The sequence below is a fragment of the Epinephelus lanceolatus genome, chromosome 18 (genome assembly GCF_041903045.1).
Source record: "Epinephelus lanceolatus isolate andai-2023 chromosome 18, ASM4190304v1, whole genome shotgun sequence".
NCBI lineage: Eukaryota > Metazoa > Chordata > Actinopteri > Perciformes > Serranidae > Epinephelus > Epinephelus lanceolatus.
The window spans coordinates 43,472,501-43,499,576 of NC_135751.1; the positions used below are offsets into that span (position 1 = coordinate 43,472,501).

General features: G+C 45.8%; 2 protein-coding genes across 3 annotated transcripts in view; both read right to left on the reverse strand.

Annotated features, from left to right (window-relative positions):
• The window catches only part of maptb (microtubule-associated protein tau b), a 23,085-nt gene extending 15,714 nt beyond the window's left edge, over positions 1-7,371 (reverse strand). Inside the window, exons 1-3 of the mRNA XM_033643734.2 lie at positions 7,260-7,371; positions 6,145-6,216; positions 715-755 (exon numbers count right to left, since the gene is read on the reverse strand). Coding sequence (XP_033499625.2) covers positions 715-755; positions 6,145-6,216; positions 7,260-7,371 — 225 coding nt within the window. The remainder of the gene's footprint in view (positions 1-714; positions 756-6,144; positions 6,217-7,259) is intronic.
• Positions 7,372-15,071: 7,700 nt separating this feature from the next.
• Positions 15,072-27,076, reverse strand: part of crhr1 (corticotropin releasing hormone receptor 1) — a 72,698-nt gene continuing 60,693 nt past the window's right edge. Inside the window, exons 13-14 of one of the 2 annotated variants that reach the window (XM_033643817.2) lie at positions 17,187-17,228; positions 15,072-17,019 (exon numbers count right to left, since the gene is read on the reverse strand). In XM_033643817.2, coding sequence (XP_033499708.1) covers positions 16,879-17,019; positions 17,187-17,228 — 183 coding nt within the window. In that variant the 3' untranslated portion in view covers positions 15,072-16,878. The remainder of the gene's footprint in view (positions 17,020-17,186; positions 17,229-27,076) is intronic. The other variant, XM_033643818.2, reaches the window with a different exon arrangement.

Sequence of the window (27,076 nt, forward strand, 5' to 3'; positions counted from 1 at the left end):
CAGCCAGCTGCAGGAAGACGTCTCTACTGCTGCTCCACCTCTCACAGATGTTCTAGGATTCAAGGGGTTAAACATCTGTGGAGTTGTGACAGGAAGAAGGTTAGGATAGTCAGTCAGGGAGGACTGTACCAGGTGTGGACGGCTCCATGAGTGACCGCTCCACCACATGGATACCCTCTGAGACTACCAGCACAATACGAAGAAGACCAGCGGTACACGGAGAGGCAGGACAGAAGATGGACCAATCAGGACACAGAATAGACTGGAACAGCGACGACTGATGAGCTCAAGATCCTCAGGAAACGCAGCTGCAGACGAGCCAAAGTGACATCACAGCGAGGCCGGGGAATTCATCAAGAGAAGACAAAGTGTGGGAGGAGAAACCAAATGTAAACCTGCGCTGCTTCAGCAGGTGAGACAGGAAGGACACAGGAAGTGAAACACCAACAGCAGGAACACACCCTCGTGTGAGGGACGCACTCTGAGCCTGAAAGATGCCGACCCACAAGAAAACCACCAGGGAACCAGTCCACCAGGCCGAAGTGAAGACGACCAGAACCAGCGACAAAGAGACACGGAGCGCTCTGAACAGAACTTTAAACCTTTTACTCCAGAACTCACGACAACATGTACTCCAACTTTATATCAACATACATGCAACATGTTTTTTATGATGTCATGTCAAGGTTTATAGCTGCTTCATGTTGGTTTTACCTTCACCACTTCCTCTGCTGCTTCCTTCACAGCTGCTGCATCTGTTTCAACACAAGAAGAAGACATAACACAAGAGCAGCTACACATCACCACAGACTGAGGCCAACTGCAGCTACACATCACCACAGACTGAGGCTATCTGCAGCTACACATAACCACAGACTGAGGCTATCTGCAGCTACACATCACCACAGACTGAGGCTAACTGCAGCTACACATAACCACAGACTGAGGCTAACTGCAGCTACACATCGCCACAGACTGAGGCTATCTGCAGCTACACATCGCCACAGACTGAGGCTATCTGCAGCTACACATAACCACAGACTGAGGCTATCTGCAGCTACACATAACCACAGACTGAGGCTATCTGCAGCTACACATCGCCACAGACTGAGGCTATCTGCAGCTACACATAACCACAGACTGAGGCTATCTGCAGCTACACATCGCCACAGACTGAGGCTAACTGCAGCTACACATCGCCACAGACTGAGGCTATCTGCAGCTACACATCACCACAGACTGAGGCTATCTGCAGCTACACATCACCACAGACTGAGGCTATCTGCAGCTACACATCACCACAGACTGAGGCTAACTACACCTACACATCACCACAGACTGAGGCTAACTGCAGCTACACATCACCACAGACTGAGGCTATCTGCAGCTACACATCGCCACAGACTGAGGCTATCTGCAGCTACACATCACCACAGACTGAGGCTAACTGCAGCTACACATCACCACAGACTGAGGCTATCTGCAGCTACACATCGCCACAGACTGAGGCTATCTGCAGCTACACATCACCACAGACTGAGGCTAACTGCAGCTACACATCGCCACAGACTGAGGCTATCTGCAGCTACACATCACCACAGACTGAGGCTATCTGCAGCTACACATCACCACAGACTGAGGCTATCTGCAGCTACACATCGCCACAGACTGAGGCTATCTGCAGCTACACATCGCCACAGACTGAGGCTATCTGCAGCTACACATCGCCACAGACTGAGGCCAACTGCAGCTACACATCGCCACAGACTGAGGCTATCTGCAGCTACACATCGCCACAGACTGAGGCCAACTGCAGCTACACATCGCCACAGACTGAGGCCAACTGCAGCTACACATCGCCACAGACTGAGGCTATCTGCAGCTACACATCGCCACAGACTGAGGCTATCTGCAGCTACACATCACCACAGACTGAGGCTAACTACAGCTACACATCGCCACAGACTGAGGCTATCTGCAGCTACACATCGCCACAGACTGAGGCTATCTGCAGCTACACATCACCACAGACTGAGGCTATCTGCAGCTACACATCGCCACAGACTGAGGCTATCTGCAGCTACACATCACCACAGACTGAGGCTATCTGCAGCTACACATCGCCACAGACTGAGGCTATCTGCAGCTACACATCGCCACAGACTGAGGCTATCTGCAGCTACACATCGCCACAGACTGAGGCTAACTGCAGCTACACATCACCACAGACTGAGGCTATCTGCAGCTACACATCACCACAGACTGAGGCTATCTGCAGCTACACATCGCCACAGACTGAGGCTATCTGCAGCTACACATCACCACAGACTGAGGCTAACTGCAGCTACACATCGCCACAGACTGAGGCTATCTGCAGCTACACATCACCACAGACTGAGGCTAACTACAGCTACACATAACCACAGACTGAGGCTATCTGCAGCTACACATCACCACAGACTGAGGCTATCTGCAGCTACACATCGCCACAGACTGAGGCTATCTGCAGCTACACATCACCACAGACTGAGGCTAACTACAGCTACACATCACCACAGACTGAGGCTATCTGCAGCTACACATCGCCACAGACTGAGGCTATCTGCAGCTACACATCACCACAGACTGAGGCTAACTACAGCTACACATCGCCACAGACTGAGGCTAACTGCAGCTACACATCGCCACAGACTGAGGCTAACTGCAGCTACACATCACCACAGACTGAGGCTAACTGCAGCTACACATCGCCACAGACTGAGGCTATCTGCAGCTACACATCACCACAGACTGAGGCTAACTGCAGCTACACATCGCCACAGACTGAGGCTATCTGCAGCTACACATCACCACAGACTGAGGCTATCTGCAGCTACACATCACCACAGACTGAGGCTATCTGCAGCTACACATCGCCACAGACTGAGGCTATCTGCAGCTACACATCGCCACAGACTGAGGCTATCTGCAGCTACACATCGCCACAGACTGAGGCTATCTGCAGCTACACATCACCACAGACTGAGGCTATCTGCAGCTACACATCACCACAGACTGAGGCTATCTGCAGCTACACATCGCCACAGACTGAGGCTATCTGCAGCTACACATCGCCACAGACTGAGGCTATCTGCAGCTACACATCACCACAGACTGAGGCTATCTGCAGCTACACATCGCCACAGACTGAGGCTATCTGCAGCTACACATCACCACAGACTGAGGCTATCTGCAGCTACACATCACCACAGACTGAGGCTATCTGCAGCTACACATCACCACAGACTGAGGCTATCTGCAGCTACACATCACCACAGACTGAGGCCAACTGCAGCTACACATCGCCACAGACTGAGGCTATCTACAGCTACACATCGCCACAGACTGAGGCTATCTGCAGCTACACATCGCCACAGACTGAGGCTATCTGCAGCTACACATCGCCACAGACTGAGGCTATCTGCAGCTACACATCGCCACAGACTGAGGCTATCTGCAGCTACACATCGCCACAGACTGAGGCTATCTGCAGCTACACATCGCCACAGACTGAGGCTATCTGCAGCTACACATCACCACAGACTGAGGCTATCTGCAGCTACACATCGCCACAGACTGAGGCTATCTGCAGCTACACATCGCCACAGACTGAGGCTATCTGCAGCTACACATCGCCACAGACTGAGGCTATCTGCAGCTACACATCGCCACAGACTGAGGCTATCTGCAGCTACACATCGCCACAGACTGAGGCCAACTGCAGCTACACATCGCCACAGACTGAGGCTAACTGCAGCTACACATCGCCACAGACTGAGGCTAACTGCAGCTACACATCACCACAGACTGAGGCTATCTGCAGCTACACATCGCCACAGACTGAGGCTATCTGCAGCTACACATCACCACAGACTGAGGCTAACTGCAGCTACACATTGCCACAGACTGAGGCTATCTGCAGCTACACATCGCCACAGACTGAGGCTATCTGCAGCTACACATCGCCACAGACTGAGGCTATCTGCAGCTACACATCACCACAGACTGAGGCTATCTGCAGCTACACATCACCACAGACTGAGGCTATCTGCAGCTACACATCACCACAGACTGAGGCCAACTGCAGCTACACATCACCACAGACTGAGGCTATCTGCAGCTACACATCGCCACAGACTGAGGCCAACTGCAGCTACACATCGCCACAGACTGAGGCCAACTGCAGCTACACATCGCCACAGACTGAGGCTATCTACAGCTACACATCGCCACAGACTGAGGCTATCTGCAGCTACACATCGCCACAGACTGAGGCTATCTGCAGCTACACATCGCCACAGACTAAGGCTATCTGCAGCTACACATCGCCACAGACTGAGGCTATCTGCAGCTACACATCGCCACAGACTGAGGCTATCTGCAGCTACACATCGCCACAGACTGAGGCTATCTGCAGCTACACATCGCCACAGACTGAGGCTATCTGCAGCTACACATCGCCACAGACTGAGGCTATCTGCAGCTACACATCGCCACAGACTGAGGCCAACTGCAGCTACACATCGCCACAGACTGAGGCTATCTGCAGTTACACATCGCCATAGACTGAGGCCAACTGCAGCTACACATCGCCACAGACTGAGGCTATCTGCAGCTACACATCGCCACAGACTGAGGCTATCTGCAGCTACACATCGCCACAGACTGAGGCTATCTGCAGCTACACATCGCCACAGACTGAGGCTATCTGCAGCTACACATCGCCACAGACTGAGGCTATCTGCAGCTACACATCGCCACAGACTGAGGCTAACTGCAGCTACACATCACCACAGACTGAGGCTATCTGCAGCTACACATCGCCACAGACTGAGGCTATCTGCAGCTACACATCACCACAGACTGAGGCTAACTGCAGCTACACATCGCCACAGACTGAGGCTATCTGCAGCTACACATCGCCACAGACTGAGGCTATCTGCAGCTACACATCACCACAGACTGAGGCTATCTGCAGCTACACATCGCCACAGACTGAGGCTATCTGCAGCTACACATCGCCACAGACTGAGGCTAACTGCAGCTACACATCACCACAGACTGAGGCTATCTGCAGCTACACATCGCCACAGACTGAGGCTATCTGCAGCTACACATCGCCACAGACTGAGGCTAACTGCAGCTACACATCGCCACAGACTGAGGCTATCTGCAGCTACACATCGCCACAGACTGAGGCTATCTGCAGCTACACATCGCCACAGACTGAGGCTATCTGCAGCTACACATCGCCACAGACTGAGGCTATCTGCAGCTACACATCGCCACAGACTGAGGCTAACTGCAGCTACACATCGCCACAGACTGAGGCTATCTGCAGCTACACATCGCCACAGACTGAGGCTAACTGCAGCTACACATCACCACAGACTGAGGCTATCTGCAGCTACACATCGCCACAGACTGAGGCCAACTGCAGCTACACATCACCACAGACTGAGGCTAACTGCAGCTACACATCACCACAGACTGAGGCTATCTGCAGCTACACATCGCCACAGACTGAGGCCAACTGCAGCTACACATCACCACAGACTGAGGCTAACTGCAGCTACACATCGCCACAGACTGAGGCTATCTGCAGCTACACATCGCCACAGACTGAGGCTAACTGCAGCTACACATCGCCACAGACTGAGGCTAACTGCAGCTACACATCGCCACAGACTGAGGCTAACTGCAGCTACACATCGCCACAGACTGAGGCTAACTGCAGCTACACATCACCATAGACTGAGGCTATCTGCAGCTACACATCGCCACAGACTGAGGCTAACTGCAGCTACACATCGCCACAGACTGAGGCTAACTGCAGCTACACATCGCCACAGACTGAGGCTAACTGCAGCTACACATCACCATAGACTGAGGCTATCTGCAGCTACACATCGCCACAGACTGAGGCTAACTGCAGCTACACATCGCCACAGACTGAGGCTAACTGCAGCTACACATCGCCACAGACTGAGGCTAACTGCAGCTACACATCACCATAGACTGAGGCTATCTGCAGCTACACATCACCACAGACTGAGGCTATCTGTAGCAGCAGCAGGATGTTAATGAATGAACAATGACACTAACCTCCCATCATGCACTGCTCCTCAGAGGCAGGGCCGTCTCCCAGGGGGGCAGAGTCTCCATCCATCATCACTCCTACAGACGAGAAGAGGAGGTGAAGAGGAGTCAGTCAGCATGCTTAGTAACAGTCACTCCTCCATTATGATAATGATGATGATGATGATAATGTTGCAGCAACAAACACAATAAATTCAGTTTCTATTCAACTCAACTGTCACCTCCTCCACATGTCAATCATCCACCCTGACACCCAAGCACCTCCCCGCTCTCCTCTTCACCTTCTCCACCTGTCACCTCCTCCTCTGTGTGTCTGATCTGAGGCCACTTTGGCTTGCAGACAGAGGAGCAGCAGAGACATATGGTGTGCCTCCCTGCTCTCCTCCTGCTTTCCTCCTGTTCTCCACTTGAGCGGATAGGGGGTGGCAGGAGGGAGCAGCGAAGAGGAGCAGGGACACATAGACCACCCTCCTCCCTGTTCCGCTTTCAGCCTGCAGATAGAGGCGTAGCAGAGAGCACAGAGAGGAGAACAGGGAGGTGCACCATGTGTCTGTGTCTCCTCTCTGCTACTCCTCTATCTGCAGGCCTATGAGGAGCACAGGGAGGAGAACAGGGAGGTGCACCATGTGTCTGTGTCTTCTCTCTGCCACTCCTCTATCTGCAGGCCTATGAGGAGCACAGGGAGGAGAACAGGGAGGTGCACCATGTGTCTGTGTCTCCTCTCTGCCACTCCTCTATCTGCAGGCCTATGAGGAGCACAGGGAGGAGAACAGGGAGGTGCACCATGTGTCTGTGTCTCCTCTCTGCCACTCCTCTATCTGCAGGCCTATGAGGAGCACAGGGAGGAGAACAGGGAGGTGCACCATGTGTCTGTGTCTCCTCTCTGCTACTCCTCTATCTGCAGGCCTATGGTGCACCTCCCTGTTCTCCTCCCTGTGCTCCTCTTCAGCTGCAGGCTAACATGCGGAGCGGTAAATACCGCTGACGCGTCTGCCGCCTCTCCGCCTTCAGTGAGCGGAGCGGCAGAGACACGTGAAGCAGAGAGGACAAAGACAGAGAGAGACAGACAGGTGGGGGACAGACAGACAGACAGACAGGTGAGGGATGTCTCCGTATCTTACCTCCTGGATGCTGTCCGTCCGTCCGTCTGTCTGCTGCTCCACCCTGCTGCCGCTCTCTGAGGGCGGCGCTCGGCTGCTGTTGCATGCCGGGAGCGGAGGCTGCTGTTGCCATGGTAACCTGCTGCACCACTGCCCCGTGACACGGATGATGATGATGGAGATCATTCAGTGAAGAACCAGACATTTTTATTAAACTTTATTTACTGATTAAAAATCTTATCAGTTTTTTTTATAATAAACTTTATTTATAAAACACAGGTAAAAAGTACATAGTAAGAATAATATTCAGTACAATGAAAAAAAGTACTTTTTCATTAACGTTACAGAACACTGCTAGGGGGTACACAGTATAAAGAGAGCTACAAAAATATATTTAACATAGTGCAAGCAGTCACAGTTCTAATTGCTTTTAGTTTTTGAGAGTACTGGATTGAATGAATGTATTGTTTGATCTCTTTATGGAAAGCAACAAAGTAAGGTTTTCTATTTGTGAACTTACATCGATGAATATGAAATTTGGCCCTTATAATAATATAATTAATCATGTATGTGTGTTTTTTTCTGTGCATTATCATTTTTTAAGAGACCAAACACTACATTCCTCCAAAGCAAAACAAAATCAGCATCAATATTATCACAAACAAAATCACATAAGCTCTGCCAGAATCTTTTAACAACAGGGCAATACCAAAATAAATGAACAACAGTCTCGGGATATTATCACAGAAACTACAACTCACATCAATTTCCTTTTTAAATCTTTTTTTGATATAGTTTTTAGCTGGATCGAATTTGTGAATGAGTTTAAAAGAGATTTCCTTAACTTTATTTGTAACTAAGTATCGATTAGGTAAAAGCCAGGCTTTCCTCCATGTAATATCATCCACAAATTGATTCCAATATGAAATCACATGTGGTAATGTAGTAATATCTTTTTGGAACAGAGCTCTTATGGAACTGTTGTTGTTACGAGAATAACCAGAAAAACAAAGTTTGCCTACGAGAGTGTCTGCTGGAGATAACAAGGGCATCTGTTGAGCATTAATCCTTGGTTGAGATTTAAACAGCATACAGATTCCAGAGGGAATTGCACCAAAGACTGTGGCATAATGTGTTACAGGGATATTATATTCTGACATAAACTCTTCATAAGTAAAAAGAAGACCAACCCTATTGAATAACTGATTTACCAATACAATATTATTGTGAAACCAATATTCCAAAAAAAAGAGATTTGTGTTTGAATAAGATGTCCTTGTTATTTCACATAAAGTAGTTATGAGGTGAAAAATTATGTTTGTAGATGAGACACTATGATAAAAAAGCCTGGCGATGAAAGGCAGAGATTTTAACAGGGATTTTATCAATATTATAGTTACAAACAAGGAAAAAGTTTAAGCCACCCAGCTTAGTCAATATATGGAGCGGTATAGTATACCAAATGGACATAGGATTTCTGAAAAACTGTTTCAGCCAATTTATTTTAAATGTATTATTTAATGTAGAGAAATCTAAAAAATTAAGTCCACCATTTTCATATGAATTCATAAGAACTGTTTTCCTCAAATGATGTGTCCTATTTTTCCATACGAAATCGAAAAGCATTTTGTCAGTCTCTTTTAATAATTTATTGTCAAGATGAAGAGCCAAAGCTGCATATGTCAATCGGGAGATTCCCTCTGCTTTAGTAATTAATATTCTGCCTCTTAGCGAGAGGTCCCGCAAGAGCCATTGGTTTAGTTTTCTTTGAGTTTTTTTGTATAATAGAGTTAAAATTCAAAGCACTTCTCCTCTGTTGATCCTTAGTAATTAATATTCCTACCTGATCAGAGTTTGATCAGATCAATAATAATAATTACACACCGTCTGTATCTACTTCCGGTTCTCTGCTCAACCACGCCCATCAATCACCGCCGTCATTCTGATGTCATCAACACAACTGTAGAGTTCAGAGACTGAAGCTCACTGCTGAGAACTCAGTACAGGCTGCTCACAGGAACCATGTTCATTATTATCAATATTAATAATTATGAATGAACCACCAGCTGATCACAGTAATCACAACGTTTATTATTGTTGTTGTTTTTATACCAGCAAACATGACACAGAGTCACAGGAGCAGAGATGACGTCAACTCCAGTCAGAAAAGTAAGGTGTTTATTTGTTAAATCAGAAGAAACAGAAAGTCAACACTGCTGAACCATCATTAATTAATAACTCATTAATCACATATTGACGATGTTTTAATAATGTAAACAACGCACATTAACACATTATCGAGGAGGAAGAGTTCTGAATCAGATGATGTCATTCGGACATGTTCTCTGCTGTGTCTTTACTCTGAGGAATTTCAATGTGCACCTGCCACCTTCTTATTCATTCATTCATTCATTCATCCAAACCCCTTTGACTCCCGTTAAAACCTGTAAGATCCTGTTAGAACCCGTTAAAACCTGTAAGATCCTGTTAGAACCCGTTAAAACCTGTAAGATCCTGTTAGAACCTGTTAGAACTTGTAAGATCCTGTTAGAACCCGTTAAAACCTGTTAGAACCTGTTAGAACTTGTAAGATCCTGTGAGAACCCGTTAAAACCTGTTAGAACTTGTTAGAACCGGTGAGAACCTGTAAGATCCTGTTAGACCCTGCAAAATCCTGTTAGAACCTGTTGGAACCTGTAAAATCCTGTGAGAACCTGTTAGAACCTGTAAGATCCTGTGAGAACCTGTTAGAACCTGTGAGAATCTGTTAGAACCTGCGAGAACTTGTTAAAACCTGTTAGAACCTGTAAGATCCTGTGAGAACCTGTTAGAACCTTCGACAGCTTGTTAAAACTGGTGAGAATCTGTAAGATCCTGTTAGACCCTGCAAGATCCCGTGAGAACCTGTTAGAACCTGTGAGAACCTGTTAGACCCTGTTAGATCCTGTAAGATCTTGTTAGACCCTATTAGAACCCTTTAGAACCTGTTAGAACTTGTTAGCACCTGTTAGAACCTGTAAGATCCCATGAGAACCTGTTAGAACCTGCGAGAACCTGTTAGATCCTGTTAAACCCTGTTAGATCCTGCTCGAACCTATTAGATCCTGTAAGATCCTGTTAGAACCCGTTAAAACCTGTTAGAACCTGTAAGATCCTGTGAGAACCTGTTAGAACCTGTGAGAACTTGTTAAAACCTGTTAGAACCTGCGAGAACTTGTTAGAACTGGCGAGAACCTGTAAGATCCTGTTAGACCCTGCAAGATCCTGTTAGAACCTGTTGGAACCTGTAAAATCCTGTGAGAACCTGTGAGAACCTGTTAGACTCTGTTAGAACCTGATAGATCCTTTTAGAACCTGTTAGATCATGTTATAACCTATTAGATCCTCTTAGACCCTGTCAGAGCCTGTTAGATCCTGTGAGAACCTGTTAAACCCTGTTAAATCCTGTTAGAACCTGTAAGAACCCATTAGATCCTGTCAGATCATGTTAGAACCTATTAGATCCTCTTAGATCCTGTTAGAAGCTGTTTGATCCTGTTAGAACCTGCTAAAACCTTTAAGATCATGTTAGAACCTGTAAGAACCTGTTAGCTACTGTTAGAACCTGTTAGATCCTGTTAAAACCTGTTAGAACCTATTAGAACCCATTAGATCCTGTTGGATCCTCTTAGAACCTGTTAGATCATGTTAGAACCTATTAGATCCTCTTAGACCCTGTTAGAACCTGTTGGATCATGTTAGAACCTATTAGAACTCATTAGATCCTGTTGGATCCTCTTAGAACTTGTTAGATCATGTTAGAACCTATTAGAACCTCTTAGACCCTGTTAGATCATGTTAGAATCTATTAGATCTTGATAGATCCTCTTAGAACCTATTAGATCCTCTTAGACCCTGTTAGAAGCTATTCGATCCTGTTAGAACCTGATAGATCCTTTTAGAACCTGTTAGATCCTGTTAGAACCTATTAGATCCTCTTAGACCCTGTTAGATCCTGTTAGATCCTCTTAGACCCTGTTAGATCCTGATAGAACCTGTTAGATCTTCTCAGACCCTGTTAGAGCCTGATAGAACCTGTTAGATCCTCTTAGACCCTGTTAGATCCTGATAGAACCTGTTAGATCCTCTTAGACCCTGTTAGATCCTGATAGAACCTGTTAGATCTTCTTAGACCCTGTTAGATCCTGTTAGAACCTATTAGATCGTCTTAGACCCTGTTAGAGCCTGATAGAACCTGTTAGAGCCTGATAGAACCTGTTAGATCCTGATAGAACCTGTTAGAACCCATCACAGTTCTGTAAAGTAAAAATGTAGTTAATTGATGACAACACATTGATGACATCACATGACCACATCATCACATAACATGTTTGTTTTTAAATCCATGACATCATTCATGACATCACTCCTCTCACCTGTGACTGTTGGTTCATGAAGATCGTCCGTCTCTGTCCTGTTGTCTCTGTGTCCTCTGTCTCATGTTGTCCACAGTGGACATGTGTGTGTGGACCGTTGTGTCAGACATGGACTCACTGCTTCATCTTTAATGTTCTTGAAGTGACAACATGATTTAAAGAGTCTGTGATATGACAGAGTGACAAAAATTCCCATGATCCTCAGCTGCAGCAGAGGACGCCTTAGGGGGCGATCACACAGAAATGAGACGCTAGAGACGCAGACGCTTCAAAGAAGCTTGAAACGCTGGAAGCGCTTATTCAATGCGCGCTAGCTACTGCCGTCTGAAGTTCAAAAAGTTGAAAATATTTTAACTTTTCAGCGTCTACACGCGTCTAAAAAGAAGCGTCTACAAAAATGCGCATCTAAAAAGCCGCCGGAAAAACGTCTGTCTAAAAAGACCCTTGAACGCCGGTCAGATGCGCCGTATCATAGGAAAACATTAGTTTTACTGCCGTTGCGATTCTAGCGTTTCATCTTGGTGTGATCGCCCCCTAAAAGGGACAGTTCAGAGGTGAGGTGAAGTTGTGTGAGGTCCTGATCCACAGTTTGGAGTCTGACACTGAAACTAAACAATGTCCTGCTGTGGGTGGAGTCAGGGACACCTAAAGAAAGTGCTCATTATGTTGACAGTGTTTTTCAGACAGCGACAGTAAAGTTCTCATCACAGCCAGACTCAGTGATTTAACATGAGTGAACACAGGAGCTGCTGGTTGACTGCTGCCTCCATCAGTTAGTGTGTTTGTGTTACTGTGTGACTTTGGTGAATCTGAATTAACCCTTTAAACACCACAGCCATGCAGTAACACACTGATGTTAAATCACTGGTTTTATCAATGGAGTCTGGCTGTGATGAGAGCAGAGATATAACAGCTTCATTAACATTCAAGTGAAGCAGTGAAAATATTCTAAATACAGTGTTCAAATAAACTCATGCTGATTCATTTCAAGTGTTTCTGACTCCGCCCACAGCAGGACATCACTGAGCTTCATGTCAGACTCTGACGTCTACAGGTAACACACTGACTGTGGATCAGGACCTAACACAGCTGCAGAACACCTGTACTATCATCATGTCTTTAAAGGTCCAGACATTGCACACTGACAGTCTGCCATCAGTTAGGGTTTGGATGATACACAGTTGTATTTATCGATGAAGCCAGAAGAAAGTAATCAATTAACTAAACTCCATAACTGCCTTAAAGACATAAAAACCTGGATGAGCACCAATTTCCTGATGTTAAATTCAGACAAAACTGAAGTTATTGTTCTTGGCCCCAAACAACTCAGAGACTCTTTATCTGATGACATAGTTTCTCTAGATGGTATTGCTCTGGCCTCTAGCACTACCGTAAGAAACCTCGGAGTAATATTTGATCAAGATTTGTCTTTTAATTCTCATTCAAAACAAACCTCACGGACTGCATTTTTTCATCTGCGTAATATTGTGAAAATTAGGCCTATCCTGACTCGAAAAGATGCAGAAAAATTGGTCCACGCTTTTGTTACCTCAAGGCTGGATTACTGTAACTCTCTATTATCAGGTAGCTCTAGTAAGTCCTTAAAAACTCTCCAGCTAATTCAGAATGCAGCAGCACGTGTACTAACAGGAACTAAGAAACGAGATCATATTTCTCCTGTTTTAGCTTCTCTGCACTGGCTCCCTGTAAAATCCAGAATTGAATTTAAAATCCTACTGTTAACTTATAAAGCTCTAAATGGTCAAGCTCCATCATATCTTAGAGAGCTCATAGTGCCATATTATCCCACCAGAACACTGCGCTCTGAGAACGCAGGGTTACTCGTGGTCCCTAAAGTCTCCAAAAGCAGATCAGGAGCCAGAGCCTTCAGCTATCAGGCTCCTCTCCTGTGGAATCATCTTCCTGTTACGGTCCGGGAGGCAGACACCGTCTCCACATTTAAGACTAGACTTAAGACTTTCCTCTTTGATAAAGCTTATAGTTAGGGCTGGCTCAGGCTTGCCCTGTACCAGCCCCTAGTTAGGCTGACTTAGGCCTAGTCTGCCGGAGGACCCCCCATAATACACCAGGCACCTTCTCTCCTTCTCTCTCTCTCCTTCTCTCTCTCTCTCTCTTGTATTCTATTACTGCATCTTGCTAACTCGGCCATTCTGGATGTCACTAACTCGGCTTCTTCTCCGGAGCCTTTGTGCTCCACTGTCTCTCAGATTAACTCATATCACAGCGGTGCCTGGACAGCGTGACGTGTGTGGTTGTGCTGCTGCCGTGGTCCTGCCAGATGCCTCCTGCTGCTGCTGTTATCATTAGTCATTAGTCATACTTCTACTGTTATTATACACATATGATTATTATCACATATGTATACTATCAGATATTAATACATACTTTCAACATATTGTACCACAGTAGCCAGAACTATAACTATAATATTATTACTTTCATTAATGTTGTTGTAAGCTACTGTCATTACCTGCATCTCTCTCTCTCTCTGTCTCATTGTGTCATACGGATTACTGTTAATTTATTATGCTGATCTGTTCTGTACGACATCTATTGCACATCTGTCCGTCCTGGAAGAGGGATCCCTCCTCAGTTGCTCTTCCTGAGGTTTCTACCGTTTTTTTTCCCTGTTAAAGGTTTTTTTGGGGAGTTTTTCCTGATCAGCTGTGAGGGTCATAAGGACAGAGGGATGTCGTATGCTGTAAAGCCCTGTGAGGCAAATTGTGATTTGTGATATTGGGCTTTATAAATAAAATTGAATAGAATTGAAAATTGAATTTGTTGCCCTCATCGTCTGGTTCTCAGCCGATTCAGCATGTTGAATCAACATCAGAGCCCGTCAGTGAATGACCTCCCTCTGACTGTCGGCTGAGCTCAGGTGAGGAGCAGAGGGGCGTCAGTGAGTAAAGGAGGAGCTAAAGTCCAAAACCAACTTGTTCCATAAGGTCAGATTATTTTTCCCTTCAGCAGAAACGTTTCCTGATGGTTTGTGTTCTTGTTCACTGGCGTAAATATGCTCTGATTGTGTTGTTCATGTGCTAACTGGCTAACTAGCATCAAGATGCTCTTCCTGTTGATGAATACAGACGACCGCCGTCTGCTGCTGTGGAGACTTATTTCCTCTCAGCAGGAGCAGAACGGACGAGCTGATTGGATGACGTCTCTGTGGTGTGTTCAGTTTGGCGGAGACACGGTGATGTGAGGTGACGCGGCAGTCGGCCTTCATCACTCTTGGTTCTCTGAGATCAGTTTGACATGTCTGAACCTTAAAGACTTGACTGGACCTGAAATCAAACATCTGAACTCGACCTGAAGCTCAGCTCATCTCAGAGAGTAATGATGTGAAGCTGTGATTGGCTGTCTGTGACCTGTGGTGTAAAGACGACAGTGTTCATCCTGTGGACAAGTTTATTAGATACCAGCAGATACAGACGGCAACCGCTCATCAAATATTTACAAAAACTAAAATCATCAAGATTTCTCCAGCTGATATTATTAATGCCTTTAATTAATATTCACACACACACACACACACACACACACACACAGGCATAACAATAAAGATAAGTTCAGGTAAGAGGAGGAAGAGGAGCAGTGTGTGTTTCATCCTGAGTGTTTTCATCTACAGACCTACACTTCCTAACTATACTATGGTTATTGTGGTAACTATGGTAACTATGGTTACTGTGGTTACTATGGTTACAGTTAGTTCTACTGTGGGGCCGTAAACTGGCCTGTTTACCTCAGGACAGGTGAGGAGTTTACCTGTGCAGAAAATCTACAGCTGTTTGTTCAGTTTGTCTCATCAAAGTGCAAATATTCATATTAAATATACAAAAACACACCGTCGGCGTATTAAAGACAACTTCCTGGGTTTCATCATGACGCTCGCAGATCTCCGTCTGAGTTCAGTTTGATTCACAAAACATTCTGTCAGAATTTAACATGTGTTTAATAATTAGTTGTTATGTGTTGTTGCAGTGCCCCCTGGTGTCATCCTGCTGTTTGTGCTTCAGGGTTTCTGTTGAAATCTCAGTCTGCTTCTTCTTCTTCTGTTGGCTTATCAGTGACGACAGTAACAGGACGTCAGCGATGACAGTAACAGGACGTTAGTGACGACAGTAACAGGACGTTAGTGACGACAGTAACAGGACGTCAGCGATGACAGTAACAGGACCTTAGTGACGACAGTAACAGGACGTCAGTGACGACAGTAACAGGACGTTAGTGACGACAGTAACAGGACGTTAGCGACGACAGTAACAGGACGTCAGCGACGACAGTAACAGGACGTCAGCGACGACAGTAACAGGACGTCAGTGACGACAGTAACAGGACGTCAGCGACGACAGTAACAGAACGTTAGCGATGACAGTAACAGGACGTCAGCGACGACAGTAACAGGACATCAGTGACGATGGACTGACTTCCTGTTTGGTGAAATTTAAAGTTTTATTTTTCATCCTGTTGCTGAGTCGTAGTTTTGACGGCTCAGATGAAACATTAAGACCACAGACTGTAAATAAAAACAATCACATGACAGCAAAAACATCTGGACGGTCCCCTGCTGGCTGACTGTCATAAGCCCCGGCCCTCCATGCCAGCTGAGGGTCGGTTCATGTCGTTCTCATCACGCTGATGTTCAAATGGTTTTAATTTGTTATCTGATGTTAAAAGTTGGAGTGATGTCACAACTGGCAGCTGTGTGAGCCAATCGGTGTGCTCGCCATCAATGGTGCTGCCCGTTATTGGCTGAATGTGTATGTGGGTGTGAACTCGACATCGACTGTATCTGAATATTTTAGCTGAAGGAGGAGACGGAGACACGTCGTCTATCTTTATTTACAGTCTGTGGGTCAGACGGTTACCAAGCAACCAGCAAGCGAACGTTTGTGTGTGTGTTTGTTGTTAGCTCTGTTAAACAGGAGGAAGCTGGTGATCATATTAACAGACAGTTACAGTTCACTGATCAATAAATAAATTAAAAAAAAAAAAAAATAAATAAATATTATTAATCATAGACAGGTGCCTGAAACCAGTCCGTCATCCAGTGGAAGTAGGTGATTGGTCAACACATGAAGAGAGGCGGGACCAGAGTCAAGACTGTCTGATTGGCTCCACAAACTGTCCTGCACTGTGATTGGCTGTTGTGACCTGATCGTGGAGTGACATCACAGGTTGAGTGAGTTCAGCGCTGTCAGAGGTCAGAGGTTGGAGGACTGTTTGATGCTGTGGAAGGATACTCTACTTGGTGAGGTGGGCAGTGACGTGGCACGCACTGTCCGGCTCCGGAAGGAGTGACGGTCCTGCCAACGAATCCAACGCTTCCTGACCGCAGAGCGCACCTGTACACAGACAGACAGATGGACAGACAGATGGACAGACAGGCAGAGACAGACAGAGACACAGACAGACAGGTCATTGGTCTGTGTGTGTAAATACGTTTCATTATCAACAAAAGGTGTCTGAGTTTTGAACCGTGTGAACGACAGGTGACAGAAGATCATTTTACCTCACTGTTGAGAAAACAGTAGAAAACAGAGACAAAGAAACCCTGTGGAGACAAACACAAGGACAGAGTCAGCTGCTAACAGTGCTAACGGTGCTAACAGGACACTGTTAGGATCCTGGTAACACTGTTAGCATATTATTGACTCTATTAGCAGCCCATTAACTCTAATACCAACCTGTTAGCATTGGTTGCATCCTGTTAGCATTTTGTTAACTCTGTTAGCATCCTGTTAGCATCTTATTAACTCAGTTAGCATCCTGTTAGCGCTGATGACATCTTATTAGCTCTGTTAGCAGCCCATTAGCTCAAATAACAACCTGTTACAGGATGCTGACAGTGCTAACAGGATGCAAACAGAGTTGAAATGATGCTAACAGTGCTAACAGGATGCTAACAGAGTTCATAAGATGATAATAGTGCTAACAAGATGCTAACAGTGCTAACGGGATGCAGAGTTGAAATGATGCTAACAGTGCTAACAGGATGCTAACAGAGATAATAAGATGATAATAGTGCTAACAGGATGCTAACAAACTTAATAAGACGCTAACAGCGCTAATATGACGTGTGGAGTTAATCGGGCCATTATGAAGTTAGCTGGACTCTGAAGTCAGTTGTCAAAGTGGTCACACAACGGTACTGCAGTTCAGAGGTCCGTCATGTGACCTCATGGGGCCCAAAAATGCTTTTCCCATAAACTTCCATTGTGAGAGAGACGTCTGTAAATCAGTGGAGACATTTTTTGAGTGTGGGGTGTGAGGATTTGATCCATTCAGTCTGAGAACAACTACAAGAGCCACATGATTAAATTATTTTATACCCGTTCATGTTAGCAGAGCGCTAAACAGAAAGTCAGCTGCTCGGTGGGACCGATTATGTGGAGGCATCATCGATCATCCAGGTAACTTTAAACCACAGAAACAGCTTTATCAGATCCATGCTCAGTGACTTTCATAAAAATGAACAAAGCTCTACTTTCAACGCTGTACGGACGTCTCTGTGGACGTCCAGGGTTACATTTGGCTGGATCAATGTACAACACTGGGACTTTATTATTGTCTCCTGTGAGGACGTTGGGACTTTATTATTGTCTCCTGTGAGATCAGGAGCCAGAGCCTTCAGCTATCAGGCTCCTCTCCTGTGGAATCATCTTCCTGTTACGGTCCGGGAGGCAGACACCGTCTCCACATTTAAGACTAGACTTAAGACTTTCCTCTTTGATAAAGCTTATAGTTAGGGCTGGCTCAGGCTTGCCCTGTACCAGCCCCTAGTTAGGCTGACTTAGGCCTAGTCTGCCGGAGGACCCCCCTATAATACACCGGGCACCTTCTCTCTCTCTCTCTCTCTCTCTCGTATCCTATTACTGCATCTTGCTAACTCGTCCATTCTGGATGTCACTAACTCGGCTTCTTCTCCGGAGCCTTTGTGCTCCACTGTCTCTCAGATTAACTCATATCACAGCGGTGCCTGGACAGCGTGACGTGTGTGGTTGTGCTGCTGCCGTGGTCCTGCCAGATGCCTCCTGCTGCTGCTGCCATCATTAGTCATTAGTCATACTTCTACTGTTATTATACACATATGACTATTGTCACACATGTATACTGCCAGATATTAATACATACTTTCAACATATTGTACCACAGTAGCCAGAACTATAACTATAATATTATTACTTTCATTAATGTTGTTGTAAGCTACTGTTATTACCTGCATCTCTCCCTCTCTCTCTCTCTCTCTCTCTCTCTCTCTCTGTCTCATTGTGTCATATGGATTACTGTTAATTTATTATGCTGATCTGTTCTGTACGACATCTATTGCACGTCTGTCCGTCCTGGAAGAGGGATCCCTCCTCAGTTGCTCTTCCTGAGGTTTCTACCGTTTTTTTTCCCTGTTAAAGGGTTTTTTGGGGAGTTTTTCCTGATCAGCTGTGAGGGTCATAAGGACAGAGGGATGTCGTATGTTGTAAAGCCCTGTGAGGCAAATTGTGATTTGTGATATTGGGCTTTATGAATAAAATTGATTGATTGATTGATTGATTGAGGACGCTGGGACTTTATTATTGTCTCCTGTGAGGACGCTGGGACTTTATGATTGTCTTGTGTGAGGACACTGGGACTTTATTATTGTCTCGTGTGAGGTCGCTGGGACTTTATTATTGTCTCATGTGAGGACGCTGGGACTTTATTATTGTTTCGTGTGAGGACGCTGGGACTTTATTATTGTCTCATGTGAGGACACTGGGACTTTGTGATTGTCTCGAGTGAGGACACTGGGACTTTGTGATTGTCTCCTGTGAGGACGCTAGGACTTTATTATTGTCTCGTGTAAGGACACTGGGACTTTATGATTGTCTCCTGTGAGGATGCTGGGACTTTATTATTGTCTCGTGTGAGGACACTAGGACTTTATGATTGTCTCCTGTGAGGACGCTAGGACTTTATTATTGTCTCGTGTGAGGACACTAGGACTTTATTATTGTCTCGTGTGAGGACACTGGGACTTTGTGATTGTCTCGAGTGAGGACACTGGGACTTTGTGATTGTCTCCTGTGAGGACGCTAGGACTTTATTATTGTCTCGTGTGAGGACGCTGGGACTTTATGATTGTCTCGTGTGAGGACGCTGGGACTTTATGATTGTCTCCTGTGAGGATGCTGGGACTTTATTATTGTCTTGTGTGAGGACGCTGGGACTTTGTGATTGTCTCCTGTGAGGACGCTAGGACTTTATTATTGTCTCCTGTGAGGACACTGGGACTTTATGATTGTCTCCTGTGAGGATGCTGGGACTTTATTATTGTCTTGTGTGAGGACGCTGGGACTTTATTATTGTCTTGTGTGAGGACGCTGGGACTTTATTGTCGTCTCCTGTGAGGACGCTGGGACTTTATTATTGTCTCCTGTGACGACGCTGGGACTTTATTATTGTCTCCTGTGAGGACACTGGGACTTTATTATTGTCTTGTGTGAGGACGCTGGGACTTTATTATTGTCTCGTGTGAGGACGCTGGGACTTTATTATTGTCTCCTGTGAGGACGCTGGGACTTTATTATTGTCTCGTGTGAGGACGCTGGGACTATATTGTTGTCTCCTGTGAGGACGCTGGGACTTTATTATTGTCTCGTGTGAGGACGCTGGAACTTTATTATTGTCTCGTGTGAGGACACTAGGACTTTATGATTGTCTCATGTGAGGACGGTGGGACTTTATGATTGTCTCCTGTGAGGACACTGGGACTTTATTATTGTCTTGTGTGAGGATGCTGGGACTTTATTATTGTCTCCTGTGAGGACACTGGGACTTTATTATTGTCTTGTGTGAGGACACTGGGACTTTATTATTGTCTTGTGTGAGGACGCTGGGACTTTATTATTGTCTCGTGTGAGGACGCTGGGACTTTATTATTGTCTCCTGTGAGGACACTGGGACTTTATTATTGTCTTGTGTGAGGACACTGGGACTTTGTGATTGTCTCCTGTGAGGACACTGGGACTTTATTACTGTCTTGTGTGAGGACGCTGGGACTTTATGATTGTCTCCTGTGAGGACACTGGGACTTTATTATTGTCTTGTGTGAGGACACTGGGACTTTGTGATTGTCTCCTGTGAGGACACTGGGACTTTATTATTGTCTCGTGTGAGGACGCTGGGACTTTATTATTGTCTCGTGTGAGGACGCTGGGACTTTATGATTGTCTCGTGTGAGGACGCTGGGACTTTATTATTGTTTCGTGTGAGGACGCTGGGACTTCATTATTGTCTCTTGTGAGGACGCTGGGACTTTATTATTGTCTTGTGTGAGGATGCTGGGACTTTATTATTGTCTCCTGTGAGGACACTGGGACTTTATTATTGTCTCCTGTGACGACGCTGGGACTTTATTATTGTCTTGTGTGAGGACACTGGGTCTTTATTATTGTCTTGTGTGAGGACGCTGGGACTTTATTATTGTCTTGTGTGAGGACACTGGGTCTTTATTATTGTCTTGTGTGAGGACGCTGGGACTTTATGATTGTCTCCTGTGAGGACGCTGGGATTTTATTATTGTCTTGTGCGAGGACGCTGGGACTTTATGATTGTCTTGTGTGAGGACACTGGGACTTTATTATTGTCTTATGTGAGGACATTGGGACTTTATTATTGTCTAATGTGAGGACGCTGGGACTTTATTATTGTCTCATGTGAGGACACTGGGACTTTATTATTGTCTTGTGTGAGGACGCTAGGACTTTATTATTATCTCCTGTGAGGACACTGGGACTTTATTATTGTCTTGTGTGAGGACGCTGGGACTTTATTATTGTCTTGTGTGAGGACGCTAGGACTTTATTATTATCTCCTGTGAGGACACTGGGACTTTATTATTGTCTTGTGTGAGGACACTGGGACTTTATTATTGTCTTGTGTGAGGACGCTGGGACTTTATGATTGTCTCCTGTGAGGACGCTGAGACTTTATTATTGTCTCATGTGAGGACGCTGGGACTTTATGATTGTCTCATGTGAGGACGCTGGGACTTTATGATTGTCTCCTGTGAGGACGCTGAGACTTTATTATTGTCTCATGTGAGGACGCTGGGACTTCATTATTGTCTCATGTGAGGACACCGGGACTTTATGATTGTCTTGTGTGAGGACACTGGGACTTCATTATTGTCTCGTGTGAGGACGCTGGGACTTTATTATTGTCTCGTGTGAGGACGCTGGGACTTTATGATTGTCTCATGTGAGGACGCTGGGACTTTATGATTGTCTCATGTGAGGACGCTGGGACTTTATTATTGTCTTGTGTGAGGACGCTGGGACTTTATTATTGTCTCGTGTGAGGACGCTGGGACTTTATTATTGTCTCCTGTGAGGACGCTGGGACTTTATTATTGTCTCGTGTGAGGACGCTGGGACTTTATTATTGTCTCCTGTGAGGACGCTGGGACTTTATTATTGTCTCCTGTGACGACGCTGGGACTTAATTATTGTCTCCTGAGAAGACACTGGGACTTTATTATTGTCTCGTGTGAGGACGCTGGGACTTTATTATTATCTCGTGTGAGGACACTGGGACTTTATGATTGTCTTGTGTGAGGACGCTGGGACTTTATTATTATCTCGTGTGAGGACACTGGGACTTTATGATTGTCTTGTGTGAGGACGCTGGGACTTTATTATTATCTCGTGTGAGGACACTGGGACTTTATGATTGTCTCTTGTGAGGACACTGGGACTTTATTATTGTCTCGTGTGAGGACACTGGGACTTTATTATTGTCGTGTGTGAGGACGCTGGGACTTTATTATTGTCTTGTGTGAGGACACTTGGACTTTATTATTGTCTCGTGTGAGGACGCTGGGACTTCATTATTGTCTTGTGTGAGGACGCTGGGACTTTATGATTGTCTCCTGTGAGGACGCTGGGACTTTATTATTGTCTTGTGCGAGGACGCTGGGACTTTATTATTGTCTTGTGTGAGGACGCTGGGACTTTATGATTGTCTCATGTGAGGACACTGGGACTTTATTTTTGTCTTGTGTGAGGACGCTGGGACTTTATTATTGTCTCCTGTGAGGACGCTGGGACTTTATTATTGTCTTGCGTGAGGACGCTGGGACTTTATTATTGTCTCCTGTGAGGACACTGGGACTTTATTATTGTCTTGTGTGAGGACGTTGGGACTTTATTATTGTCTCCTGTGAGGACGCTGGGACTTTATGATTGTCTCCTGTGAGGACGCTGAGACTTTATTGCTGTCTCATGTGAGGACACTGGGACTTTATTATTGTCTTGTGTGAAGACACTTGGACTTTATTATTGTCTCATGTGAGGACGCTGGGACTTTATTATTGTCTCGGGTGAGGATGCTGGGACTTCATTATTGTCTCCTGTGAGGACGCTGGGACTTAATTATTGTCTTGTGTGAGGATGCTGGGACTTCATTATTGTCTCCTGTGAGGACACTGGGACTTTATGATTGTCTCATGTGAGGACGCTGGGACTTTATGATTGTCTCATGTGAGGACGCTGGGACTTTATGATTGTCTCATGTGAGGACGCTGGGACTTTATTATTGTCTCCTGTGAGGACGCTGGGACTTTATTATTGTCTTGTGTGAGGATGCTGGGACTTTATGATTGTCTCATGTGAGGACGCTGGGACTTTATGATTGTCTCATGTGAGGACGCTGGGACTTTATTATTGTCTCCTGTGAGGACGCTGGGACTTTATTATTGTCTCCTGTGAGGACGCTGGGACTTTATTATTGTCTCCTGTGAGGACACTGGGACTTTATTATTGTCTTGTGTGAGGATGCTGGGACTTTATGATTGTCTCATGTGAGGACGCTGGGACTTTATGATTGTCTCATGTGAGGACGCTGGGACTTTATTATTGTCTCCTGTGAGGACGCTGGGACTTTATTATTGTCTCCTGTGAGGACGCTGGGACTTTATTATTGTCTCCTGTGACGACGCTGGGACTTTATTATTGTCTCCTGTGAGGACACTGGGACTTTATGATTGTCTTGTGTGAGGACGCTGGGACTTTATTATTATCTCGTGTGAGGACACTGGGACTTTATGATTGTCTCTTGTGAGGACACTGGGACTTTATTATTGTCTCGTGTGAGGACACTGGGACTTTATTATTGTCGTGTGTGAGGACGCTGGGACTTTATTATTGTCTTGTGTGAGGACGCTGGGACTTTGTGATTGTCTCGTGTGAGGACGCTGGGACTTTATTATTGTCTCGTGTGAGGACGCTGGGACTTCATTATTGTCTTGTCTGAGGATGCTGGGACTTTGTGATTGTCTCCTGTGAGGACACTGGGACTTTGTGGTTGTCTCCTGTGAGGACACTGGGACTTTGTGATTGTCTCCTGTGAGGACGCTGGGACTTTATTATTGTCTCGTGTGAGGACACTGGGACTTTATTATTGTCTCCTGTGAGGACGCTGGGACTTTATTATCGTCTCCTGTGAGGACACTGGGACTTTATTATTGTCTCGAGTGAGGACACTGGGACTTTATTATCGTCTCCTGTGAGGACACTGGGACTTTATGATTGTCTCGTGTGAGGACACTGGGACTTTATGATTGTCTCGTGTGAGGACGCTGGGACTTTATTATTGTCTTGTGTGAGGACGCTGGGACTTTATGATTGTCTCATGTGAGGACGCTGGGACTTTATGATTGTCTCGTGTGAGGACGCTGGGACTTTATTATTGTCTCGTGTGAGGACGCTGGGACTTTATGATTGTCTCGTGTGAGGACACTGGGACTTTATTATTGTCTCCTGTGAGGACGCTGGGACTTTATGATTGTCTCGTGTGAGGACGCTGGGACTTTATGATTGTCTCGTGTGAGGACGCTGGGACTTTATTATTGTCTCCTGTGAGGACGCTGGGACTTTATGATTGTCTCGTGTGAGGACGCTGGGACTTTATGATTGTCTCCTGTGAGGACGCTGGGACTTTATGATTGTCTCGTGTGAGGACGCTGGGACTTTATTATTGTCTCCTGTGAGGACGCTGGGACTTTATGATTGTCTCCTGTGAGGACGCTGGGACTTTATTATTGTCTTGTGTGAGGACGCTGGGACTTTATGATTGTCTCCTGTGAGGACACTGGGACTTTATTATTGTCTTGTGTGAGGACACTGGGACTTTATTATTGTCTTGTGTGAGGACGCTGGGACTTTATTATTGTCTCCTGTGAGGACGCTGGGACTTTATTATTGTCTCGTGTGAGGACGCTGGGACTTTATGATTGTCTCCTGTGAGGACACTGGGACTTTATTATTGTCTTGTGTGAGGACGCTGGGACTTTATGATTGTCTCCTGTGAGGACACTGGGACTTTATTATTGTCTTGTGTGAGGACACTGGGACTTTATTATTGTCTTGTGTGAGGACGCTGGGACTTTATTATTGTCTCCTGTGAGGACGCTGGGACTTTATTATTGTCTCGTGTGAGGACGCTGGGACTTTATGATTGTCTCGTGTGAGGACGCTGGGACTTTATTATTGTCTCCTGTGAGAACGCTGGGACTTTATTATTGTCTTGTGTGAGGACGCTGGGACTTTATTATTGTCTTGTGTGAGGATGCTGGGACTTTATTATTGTCTCATGTGAGGACACTAGGACTTTATGATTGTCTCATTTGAGGACGGTGGGACTTTATTATTGTCTTGTGTGAGGACGCTGGGACTTTATTATTGTCTCGTGTGAGGACGCTGGGACTTCATTATTGTCTCATGTGAGGACACTAGGACTTTATGATTATCTCATGTGAGGACACTGGGACTTTATTATTGTCTTGTGTGAGGACGCTGGGACTTTATTATTGTCTCGTGGAAGGACGCTGGGACTTCATTATTGTCTTGTGTGAGGACGCTGGGACTTTATTATTGTCTTGTGTGAGGATGCTGGGACTTTATTATTGTCTTGTGTGAGGACGCTGGGACTTTATTATTGTCTCCTGTGAGAACGCTGGGACTTTATTATTGTCTTGTGTGAGGACACTGGGACTTTATTATTGTCTTGTGTGAGGACGCTGGGACTTTATTATTGTCTCATGTGAGGACACTAGGACTTTATGATTGTCTCATGTGAGGACACTGGGACTTTATTATTGTCTTGTGTGAGGACACTGGGACTTTATTATTGTCTTGTGTGAGGACGCTGGGACTTTATTATTGTCTCCTGTGAGGACGCTGGGACTTTATTATTGTCTCGTGTGAGGACGCTGGGACTTTATGATTGTCTCCTGTGAGAACGCTGGGACTTTATTATTGTCTTGTGTGAGGACGCTGGGACTTTATTATTGTCTTGTGTGAGGACACTGGGACTTTATTATTGTCTTGTGTGAGGACGCTGGGACTTTATTATTGTCTCATGTGAGGACACTAGGACTTTATGATTGTCTCATGTGAGGACGGTGGGACTTTATTATTGTCTTGTGTGAGGACGCTGGGACTTTATTATTGTCTCGTGTGAGGACGCTGGGACTTCATTATTGTCTCATGTGAGGACACTAGGACTTTATGATTATCTCATGTGAGGACACTGGGACTTTATTATTGTCTTGTGTGAGGACGCTGGGACTTTATTATTGTCTCGTGGAAGGACGCTGGGACTTCATTATTGTCTTGTGTGAGGACGCTGGGACTTTATTATTGTCTCGTGTGAGGACACTGGGATTTTATTATTGTCTTGTGTGAGGACGCTGGGACTTTATGATTGTCTCCTGTGAGGACGCTGGGACTTTATTATTGTCTCCTGTGAGGACACTGGGACTTTATTATTGTCTTGTGTGAGGACACTGGGACTTTGTGATTGTCTCCTGTGAGGACACTGGGACTTTATGATTGTCTCGTGTGAGGACGCTGGGACTTTATGATTGTCTCCTGTGAGGACGCTGGGACTTTATTATTGTCTCGTGTGAGGACGCTGGGACTTTATGATTGTCTCCTGTGAGGACGCTGGGACTTTATGATTGTCTCGTGTGAGGACGCTGGGACTTTATTATTGTCTTGTGTGAGGACGCTGGGACTTTATTATTGTCTCGTGTGAGGACGCTGGGACTTTATGATTGTCTCGTGTGAGGACGCTGGGACTTTATTATTGTCTCCTGTGAGGACGCTGGGACTTTATGATTGTCTCCTGTGAGGACGCTGGGACTTTATGATTGTCTCGTGTGAGGACGCTGGGACTTTATTATTGTCTCGTGTGAGGACGCTGGGACTTTATGATTGTCTCCTGTGAGGACGCTGGGACTTTATGATTGTCTCGTGTGAGGACGCTGGGACTTTATTATTGTCTCGTGTGAGGACGCTGGGACTTTATGATTGTCTCCTGTGAGGACGCTGGGACTTTATTATTGTCTCGTGTGAGGACGCTGGG